The 10,612-nt window shown below is 43.2% G+C and overlaps 1 protein-coding gene across 1 annotated transcript; it reads left to right on the forward strand.

Moving 5' to 3' along the window:
* Positions 1-486: 486 nt before the first annotated feature.
* LOC130114203 (cAMP-dependent protein kinase type II-beta regulatory subunit) lies at positions 487-9,006 on the forward strand. The gene is made up of 11 exons (XM_056282012.1): positions 487-942; positions 2,082-2,117; positions 5,259-5,311; positions 5,540-5,623; positions 5,889-5,995; positions 6,382-6,538; positions 7,195-7,296; positions 7,383-7,457; positions 7,580-7,648; positions 7,776-7,911; positions 8,873-9,006. Exons 1-11 carry the CDS (start codon positions 684-686, stop codon positions 9,004-9,006), a joined length of 1,212 nt encoding a protein of 403 aa, XP_056137987.1. The 5' UTR covers positions 487-683.
* The last annotated feature ends 1,606 nt before the right edge of the window (positions 9,007-10,612 follow it).

A 10,612-nucleotide genomic window follows, 5' to 3' on the forward strand; every position in this document is an offset into this window, starting at 1 on the left:
AGTCATTTTTTTCCACCTCCACCCCCATGGCACCATTAACAGTTAAGATAAGACAAGAAATACTTATTGTCTCCTTAGGGAAACGTGTCTCGCACTCGGGCCGCTGCGTTTTCGAACAATAATGCCACACTGCGCGCAAAATGCATTTGTTATAAAAATGTACCATGCAACTGTATAACGGGAGATATATTTGATTTTGAATGTTATTCGATTTAAGCTAAACATTTCACTCAACACCGTTTGGTTATTTTGCATGTATTCGGTTCCGAATCTAACCGGCAGCTTTCTCGGTGGTAACGCTTCAAGGTTTCTCTCGGCCACGTCCCCCCCCCCCCCATCTTCTCGCCCCTGACTGCAGTTGCCGCCATTGCTGATGCTCGCGCACTCCCCGGGTAGGTGGTTGCCATGGATTCCTCGGTCACATGCGTGGGTTTCCTGGAGCCGGAGGCAGCAGAAGATGCTTGGACCAAAAAAAAAAAGAAAAAAAGAAAAAAAAACCAGAGCCATTTTCATTCAACAAACGGCTCGGATTTGCTGTGGGGATGGCTCCGCTAGTTCTGTAGACCCCCCCAAAAAACGGACGTAACATCTGGCGAAATTTTACTTCCGCGATATTTTTTTTTTGGGGGGGAATTTCGCTGCTAACCGGCATTTTGTCCACATTAACAAGACTGACAACAGGAATGAGTATAGAAATTCCGGAAGGACTGACGGAGCTGCTACAGAGCTTTACCGTGGAAGTGTTGAGGAACCAACCCGGGGATTTACTCGAGTTTGCGCTGCGCTACTTCACCCGCCTGCGGGACAGCGAGACCAGCGAGGCCGCGGTTGGCCATGACCGAAATTCGGCCGCGCGATCCGGCAAAGCGGTCAATTTCATTGACGAAGCCATGCAAATCGACTCGGAGAACGGAGAGGAGGAAGACGACGAGGAATACGTAGGTGGGTTCGCCAAGTGTTACGCGGTGGACGAGAGGGCTTTGTGATCGCGGGGGGGAGAAGGGGGGGTATGAGATGTTTAATTTGTACTCTGAATTGTGAGCATGTAGCTCCCGTTAATGAAGCCGGGCTGATGGAAGAACACGCCGCTGAGAGCAGGGATGCTGTGCCTGGCACCTCGTACCTACCGGGGGGGGGGGGGGGGGGGTTTACGGTTTGCCATATATGGGCATGGAGGCTGAATATATGGCTAATGAGCGTGCCGCATTACAGCCTCGCTCCTGGTCCAAATATCGGGATAGTAATACAAAAAGCGCCGGAGTTGTAGCGTGGAGTGCACAAAACACGCATCCTGCAGAGCGTTTCAGTATTATTTATTTATCTAATGGCAGGCCTATACCAGATTTGATCGTACCACGAATACGATATGACAAGCCTCATCGCTGTGCAACAGAATAGCCTATGACGCCAGAGCGAGAATGGCTCTCGGGGCTTATAGGCTGGCCACCACATTCGCGTGCTCTGTCCAGCGTGGGGTCAACTCTTAACTCGATGGCTGCAGCAAGACTGCCACTTAAGGTGCAGCAGGCAGCATAGCAACCCACGGTCCTGACACAGAATCCCAATGAGTACCCTCCAGTCTTGTGGGCTGGCATTGTTATGTGGAGACAGGTGCGTGCAAGATCTGAGTAGGCTTTTTAAGTGGGCCGCGATTGGAGCCAGCCTCATGTCTCTAACAGGCTTTCTAGATTAACATTATGCACGGCTAAAAGGGTGCTCATAGATGCAACCGCCCATCTGATGTATATTTCATACAAAGCTACTGGTTTAGTGCTTCAAGGCCTGGCTTGTCATTCATTATATTCTAAATTAAACTGGGTGACGCAAATGCACCTCAAAGCAGCCAGTGTTACTGGCATTTCAGTGGCGTTGGCATAGCATCCTCCTATAGGGAGGGCCATTTCTATTGCCCTCCTAATCAGCATTGATTTAAACCGTGCCACGTTAACCAGGCTTGCCCATGGTCTGCTTTTTGGGTGATTTTTCAGTTACTATGAAGTTAATGTAGTCTGCTCCTTTACTGAAATGTGACATACATAAATATACCTCTACCTTTTTCTTTTCTTTTTTTTTTTTACCAGCCCCGGTGATCAACAGATTCATCCGGAGAGCATCAGGTAAGCTGTCCTCTGCTGCATGTCGTCACAGAGTTGAGGGCCCGCCCGTCCAGCGTGAACCCTCTGGATAACATCTCAGCTGAAACTATAGAACGTCCTTGACACGTCACTACTTTACAAGGCTACGAACATTTTGCTCCAGTTTATACAATATCGGGACAGTTTTCCATCTGTTTCAGCTCAGGGAGTCTGCTGATTATTTGAGGTTTTACTTGTCCTTTGCTGTGAGTCTGTGGCAGCAGGTTTTTCTTGCAGAGCCAACTGACGCATGTCAGGACAGGTGTTGGAGCCTGATGTTGATCATTTTGATCTCTTATTGTGTAAATGTGTTATACTGAGCTTGGCTGTAGTTGTTTGAGAGTGGTGCAGGGGGGCTGATGTCTGCACGCTTGGCTTTGGTGAGTGATGATGAGGGCAGTTAGGGAGGTTTAGATGAATAGCCAGTCTTGCAAAATATTTATTAAATTGGACACCGGTCTTGTACCCTCCTTTCAGAATGAAAGTGCACCCCTCATTTGTGAAAAACTAATTAAAAACTGAAGACTGATGTGGTTATGAGCAAGTGTGAGTCCTCAGTCACACACGCTAGTGGGCAGCTCTTCCATGTCATCAGTGAAGAAGGGGAACGAACACAATGGAAAGACTGACAAGAGATATACAGAACAAAGTGTTCTTGTCTTTCTAAGTAAATAGAGATTTAATCAAATAAAACAGCTGAACCTTTATCTACAGACTGAATTCATCTTGCAAACACTTAAATTTATATATATATATATATATATATATAGAGAGAGAGAGAGAGAGAGAGAGAGAGAGAGAGAGAGAGAGAGAGAGAGAGAGAGAGAAAGTAAATTCTTTATTAGACAGTACAAGCCTGTTTCATGCCATAAGCAATCATCATATATATATATATATATATATATATATATATACACACACACATACATACATACATACATACATACATACATATATGAACAAAAGCATTGGGACACCTGGCCATTACACCTACAGGAGCTTTTATGACATCCCATTCCAAATCCATAGGCATTAATATGGAGTTGGTCCCCCCTTTGCAGCTATTACTTCCACTCTTCTGGGAAGGCTTTCCACAAGATTTTGGAGTGCGTCTGTGGGAATTTTTGCCCATTCATCCGGAAGAGCATTTGTGAGGTCAGGCACTGATGTTGGACGAGAAGACCTGGCTCGCAATCTCCATTCTAGTTCATCCCAAAGGTGTTCGATGGGGTTGAGGTCAGGGCTCTGTACGGGCCAGTCAAGTTCTTCCACACCAAACTCACCCAACCATGTCTTAATGGACCTTGCTTTGTGCACTGGGGCACATCATGCTGGAACAGAAAAGGGCCCTCCCCAAACTGTTCCCACAAAGTTGGAAGTATAGAATGGTCCAAAATGTCTTGGTATGCTGAAGCATTAAGATTTCCCTTCACTGGAACTAAGGGGCCTAGCCCAACCCCTGAAAAACAACCCCATACCATTATCCCTCCTCCACCAAACTTTACAGTTGGCAAAATGCAGTCAGGCAGGTAATGTTCTCCTGGCATCCACCAAACCCTGACTCGTCCATCAGGCTGCCAGACAGAGAAGCGTGATTCGTCACTCCACAGAACACGTTTCCACTGCTCCAGAGTCCAGTGGCGGCGTGCTTTACACCACTCCATCCGACGCTTGGCATTGTGCTTGGTGATGTAAGGCTTGCATGCAGCTGCTCGGCCGTGGAAACCCATTCCATGAAGCTCCTGGCGCACCATTTTTTATGCTGATGTTAATGCCAGAGGAAGTTTTGAACTCTGCAGGTATTGAGTCAACACAGCATTGGCGACTTTTACGCACTATGCGCCTCAGCACTCATTGACCCCGCTGTGTGACTTTATGTGGTCTGCCACTTCGTGGCTGAGTTTCTGTTGTTCTTAAATGCTTCCACTTTTCAATAATACCACTTACAGTTGACCATGGAATATCATGAACTGACTTATTGCAAAGGTGGCATCCTATGACAGTACCACGCTTGAATTCACTGAGCTCTTCAGAACGACCCATTCTTTCACAAATTTTTGTAAATGCAGACTGCACAGCTAGCTGCTTGATTTTATACACCTGTGGCAATGGGTCTGAATGAAACACCTGAATTCAATGATTAAGAGGTGTGTCCCAATACTTTTGTCTATATACATCCATCCATCCATTCTCTGAACCACTTATCCTGCTCTCAGGGTCATGGGGATGCTGGAGCCTATTTCCAGCAGTCATTGGGCGGCAGGCGGGGAGACACCCTGGACAGGCCGCCAGGCCATATATATATATATATATATGGGCAGCATGGTGGCTACCCCGGGTTCGAGCCCCGGGGTAGTCCAACCTTGGTGGGTCGTCCCGGGTCATCCTCTGTGTGGAGTTTGTATGTTCTCCCTGTGTCTGTGTGGGATTCCTCCGGATGCTCCGGTTTCCTCCCACAGTCCAAAGACATGTAGGACAGGTGAATTGGCCATACTAAAGTGTCCCTAGATGTGTGTGTGTGGACCCTGTGATGGCCTGGAGGCCTGTCCAGGGTGTCTCTCTGCCTGCTGCCCAATGACTGCTGGGATAGGCTCCAGCATCCTTGCGACCCTGAGAGCAGGATAATTAACTAATTACTAATAATTGAATAAATAAATAATAATTATACAGTGGGCTTAAACGTGCTTTGTATGGCCAGATTTGACATAATGGGTCAGCATTATGCACCCATTTAAAAGAACCCGAGGCTTTGTTAAGAGGAGTCAGTCTCCATGCTGCTAGCATCAGGAGGAAATGTGACTAGTAGTAGAAATTCCAGCCTCTTCGTTTGGTCTCCCCAAAGAAACTTAAAACCCAAAACACTTAAAAGAGAAAAGTCATGTTCACTGAAAGATTCATTGCATAAAATGGTTTTGACTATGGTCTGGAACTCTGTGCTAATGACTGGGATGTATGCGGGGTTAGCCATCCTGAACACGGACTACTGTTCTCCAGCTTTTGTTTCCGATGCCTGTGTGTGCAAAATCCCTGCCTGTTATACTTAACAAAATGAACGTTTCCTGTTGAATTTGCCGTCCGGTTGTGAAGGTGCGGTTCATTAGTCTCTTTGTCTCTGTCATGCAGTGTGTGCTGAAGCATTCAACCCTGATGAAGACGAGGAGGATAAAGAGCCAAGGGTAACTTGTTTCATGCTGTCCTGATTTGGGTTTCCACATTGGGATTTGGTTATCATGGTGAGGGATGACGTCAGCAAACGATAGGAATCAACGCTCTGAAAGGGAACAGATATTAATAGTCTGCCATAGAATTTGTATAGTGACAGTGGTTAAAAGCTGAAGTCTTCTGGATATAATTTAACAGGCTGGCTGGAGAGACTATATAAAATAAATGGGCTGTATTTGCAGGTCGCCTACCCTAAAACAGATGAGCAGAGACAGAGACTACAGGAGGCATGTAGGGACATTCTACTGTTCAAAAATTTGGAAGCGGTAAGTGATGGATTTTCTTTTCACATCTGACCCCCCCCCCCTGGATTGTACTCTGCCATCTTGTAAACCACCAAAAGGACAAACCAGCCAGGGGCCTGCAGCTCTCTGCCACGACTTAGCGTACCATTTTTGCTGTAAATGGTCGTTTTTAAGCAGCGGAAAGAAACCGCTGGAAGGGTCTCTGAATGATGGTCTCCATGTGTTTGAATTTTAAACATGTGTCACACTGTTTTTCCTCAAACGTTGCTCCTCCAAACCACCACAGGAAGAAATGTCTCAGGTCCTGGATGCCATTTTTGAGAAGTTCTGCACCATTGGAGAGCATGTCATCGATCAAGATGATGATGGGGACAACTTCTATGTCATTGAAAGGTAACCCTTCACGTAAATGCTCACGAGGAGGTTATTTTGTGATCTGATATTGATTTGTTTCACACGTGGATATGTTTACTAATTGTGTTCAAGAACGGGTTCTTACATCATAGAAAAAAGAAAAGAAAAAAAACGCATGTTGATAATGGGAATACAAGCCTGTAACTTGTTATTTACTTATTGCTAAAATTATTAATTTATTTATTTATTCATTATTTATTACTATTTTTATTTTATTATTGTTATTTATTATTACTTATTGGTATTGTCTTGTTACTGTAACTTGTTGTTGACGGCAGTTATGTGGCCGTAAACAATAATGATAATGACATAATGTGTTGATTATTTCTCTCCTTATCTTTCTTTCCCATTATGTTGCCACTCAGTGGGACGTTTGACATCTTCATGAAGGTTGACAAGACGGAGAAGAAGATGGTGGGCTCCTATGACAACCGAGGGAGCTTTGGGGAGTTGGCATTGATGTACAACACCCCCAGGGCAGCTACAATAATTGCCACCTCCCCTGGAGCCCTGTGGTGCCTGGTGGGTACACCGGCGAGCTGCCATGCCACTACACACCTCCCTCTGCACAACACACCTTTCAATACCGAGGCCAACTGTGTCAGCAGTTTGCCCCAGATTCCACGTGGCTGGCTCTGGTTGCAAAGCATCATATCATCTTAGATTCAAAGAGTGTCTGGACTTCATGTCTGCCAGTCCGAATAACTGCCAAGAGAGCTGTTTTTAAGCTTCATTATGAAAGGCAGCAGCATGACATGAGCCAGGAGGACGTTGCATGCTTTTTGTTTAGTAACTCTTGTTTCACAGTGCCCTCTAGTGGATCAAGTCATTTTTCTTGTGTCTTTATGCGTGCTCAATAATCCAGATAGAAAAATCACAGAAAGTTGAATCAGTTCATCTGGACACGACGTTTACTGAGAGAGAAACGTTTGTTTTACTTATCCAAAGCTCACCAGCAGTCAGCCGAGACTGAAGAGGTCACTTAGAAGAAATGTTTCTCTCAATAAACGCTGTGTCCAGATGAACTGATTCAACTTTCTGTGATCATTTTTCTTATGTGACTTGTTCTTTGTTATCTTGTCTTCATTTGTGATAATGAATGGATTTTTTTGTTGTTGTTGCTGTTGTTTGTTTGGTTTCTTCTGTTTTGTTTTGTTCTTTTTTAAAATATGTTTCAGGATCGTCTGACATTTCGGAGAATAATAGTTAAGAACAACGCCAAGAAGAGGAGGCTGTATGAGGCCTTCATTGAAACATTACCACTGCTCACATCATTAGAGGTTGAGAGCCACCATTTCTTCCTGTGTACTACATCACAAGTATGTATGGTAAAACCCGTCTAAACCGAATGTGCTCTCATCCACAGCTCTCAGAGAGAATGAAGGTGGTAGATGTGCTATCTTCCAAGGTGTACAGTGGTGGACAACAGATTATTGCTCAGGTGTATACTTGGATCAGCAATCTCCATCTTAAACCCTTATATGACATTTTTCATCACTCAAATTTTTCATCACATTTTTTTTTGTTTTGTTGCTGTAATTGCTCTGATATTTTGTTCTGCAGGGTGATCTAGCAGACTGCTTCTATATTGTTGAATCTGGCCAAGTTAGAATCACCATGAAGAGAGGCAGAGTACGTTAATACAGTTTTCAACTTTTAATTACTTAATACCAAATGTAAATTTGTCCTATTCCTTCAGAGACGGAGTCCCAGAATGTCCTCTTGGTGTGTTAAAGTTGTATTTCTCTCACCTTGACAGACGAAAAAAGGCCAAGAGGAAGAGGAGGTGGACATAGCCACATGCTCCAGAGGCCAGTACTTTGGGGAACTGGCCCTTGTCACAAACAAGCCCAGAGCTGCATCAGCTTATGCTGTGGGGAGCGTGAAATGCTTGGGTATGTTTTAAAAAAAAATTATTTACTCACACATACATTTTGTTAGCTTCCATAATCTTGCGATCAAGCAGTCAATAAATCAGTCAATCAAACAAAATATCTTTATTTTTATGGCACATTTTGCACTTAAAAATGCAATGCAATGCACTTTCATGGGATTAAGAAAAAGGATACATAAGAATTCTGCTCTAATTGAGGAATATATGTAGCACACACAAGCCTATTGATGTTATATACATAAGTGTATATACAGGGTTAGAATTAGACCAAAATAATCACATAGCATAGGCCATAGCATAGGGTGGCGTAGTGGTTAGTGCGGTTACCTCACAGCAAGAAGGTCCTTGGTTTGAGTCCCAGGGTTGTCCAACCTTGGGGGTCGTCCTGGGTCATCCTCTGTGTGGAGTTTGCATGTTCTCCCCGCGTCTGCATGGGTTTCCTCCAAGTGCTGCGGTTTCTTCCTACAGTCCAAAGACATGTAGGTCAGGTGAATCGGCCATACTACATTGTCCCTAGGTGTGTGTGTGTGTGTGTGTGTGTGTGTGTCTGGGTGGGTGGGGGGGCCCTGTGATGCCTGGCGGCCTGTCCAGGGTGCCTCCCCGCCTGCCGCCCAATGACTGCTGGGATAGGCTCCAGCATCCCTGTGACCATGAGAGCAGGATAAGCGGTTTGGATAATGGTTCGATGGTATACGTGTATATACAAAACATATACTATAGAGAGTGAATCAACATTGGTCAAGGTAAGGGTTAAGACCACGTTCTGTATGTGTCATGACCGAAAGGCTGGTTAGTGTTGGACAAACTTTGGTTAGGGTGAGGTTGGAGTTTGCACAAATCAAAATTTTAACCACGGTTAGAAAATATGACGTCAGTGATGTCTAATAGTTCAGTATTTTATTCTTTTTCAATGATAGAATTCTCTTAAAACTGCTGGACATTTTCTGTTTTCTGTCTGCCAGTCATGGACGTGCAGGCCTTTGAGAGGCTGCTGGGCCCGTGCATGGAGATCATGAAGAGGAACATCGCTAACTACCAGGAGCAGCTGGAGACCTTGTTTGGCAGCAGCACTGACATTGAGGAGCAAAACAAATGAAGTTGAGTTTGAAGACAGCTACAATGGACCGTGGATTGGTGGACGAAAAACACAATCCAACACGGGAGTTTTTTTTTTTTGAAACCCATGATCACTTTAATCAACAAAATTTCTTACAAAAAATGTGAAAAACCCATTGCACTGACATTTGTGCTTAAGATAAGTAAAACAAATTTATACAACCCCAATATAATTTCAGTATCTGATATAAAATAAAGAGTTTTTTTCCGTGCTATTATTAAGAGTCGTAAGCCAAAGCAGAAGAGCTTGAAGCTTGTCTTAGATTAGGAGTAACTCAGCTATCACTTCGGAGCTCTAACAGTGTTATTTCTTTATCAGTGTCACTTAATTGGTGGTACATCAGGACACTTTACTTAAACCTGGCCTCCTCTCTACAGTCTTATCAAGAGCCCTACAGCATAACATTCTTTGTACATTTGTGAGTATTAATTGATAATATCACATGCCAAAGGGAATTTCTAAATGGACCAGTTACGTTGTATTCTTCAGTATTATTTGGCAAAGGTAGTACTGCAGTGTTGAAAACACACCGATAAGTACAGTAAGTTGATACAACGGCGCCAAATTATGGGGAGTTAACAAAGTTTGTTGATAATTTGAGAATAATTGTGATGAAAACATTGTTTCTGACATCCAGTTTTTTTTAACAGTTCTAACATTTGCTTTTTGACCACCAGAGAATGTAGATTTCCTGTTGGACACAGTGGTCAGACTTAAAAAAAAGAAATGCATCTCCATTATCCCCACATTTTATCTCTTGATACCTTTTCATTAACTATACGTTGTTCCTAAGTGTTTGGTGGCTTGTAGCCTGAGATTATGCTTTTGCACAAAACAGATTTCAGAGACATAGTTTTTTTTAAAGAATATACATTGGCTTATCATTTAAGTATCTACTGTTATAATATGCCTTTAATTGGATAAATGACTCCACCAGACTTTAGTCACCATGAGCACATGTCTCGAAATAGTTCATTTATCTGTGTTTTAATGTGATAATTTTAGTTGCACCGTTCTTGTGTCAGTGAAACACCGAGTTATGATAAATACACCTAGTGACATTGATAATATTTATTGTTGTCTACCTCTGCCAACAACTGACATTGTTTGGTAATGCATATACAATTGTTTCCTACCAATATGAATCTCTAGTGGTCACTTGTCTAGTTTTTCGGCTGAAAGACATGTTAAGTACAAAACTTGTTTTTTGTTTCCTGTAGGTTAATATGGTTTATAGGTGATTTTAACACTTTTTATTTGTTTGTTTATTTGTATTTTGGCAAATTGAAATAACCCAATTTCATTTGTCACGTGGCAAGCGAGCGCGTTGAGTGGCTGTTGCAGCAAGAAAAGCCTATATAAAATGCAACTTGACTGATTGATTGATTGATAATCTGGAACTTCATACAAGACACCACAATGTTGATCAGCAACTATCTTTTACTTTTCATTTCAATAAAGAGCTGTTTTATATCCCTGTGTCGCACTATTGTTCATCTGGGGGGGAAGACATCAACACCGTTTAATTTACAACATTTTGACTCTCCATTCATTCATTCATTCATTCATTTCGACATACATGAAT

The sequence above is a fragment of the Lampris incognitus genome, chromosome 6, assembly GCF_029633865.1.
Source record: "Lampris incognitus isolate fLamInc1 chromosome 6, fLamInc1.hap2, whole genome shotgun sequence".
In the NCBI taxonomy this organism is placed as follows: Eukaryota; Metazoa; Chordata; class Actinopteri; order Lampriformes; family Lampridae; genus Lampris; species Lampris incognitus.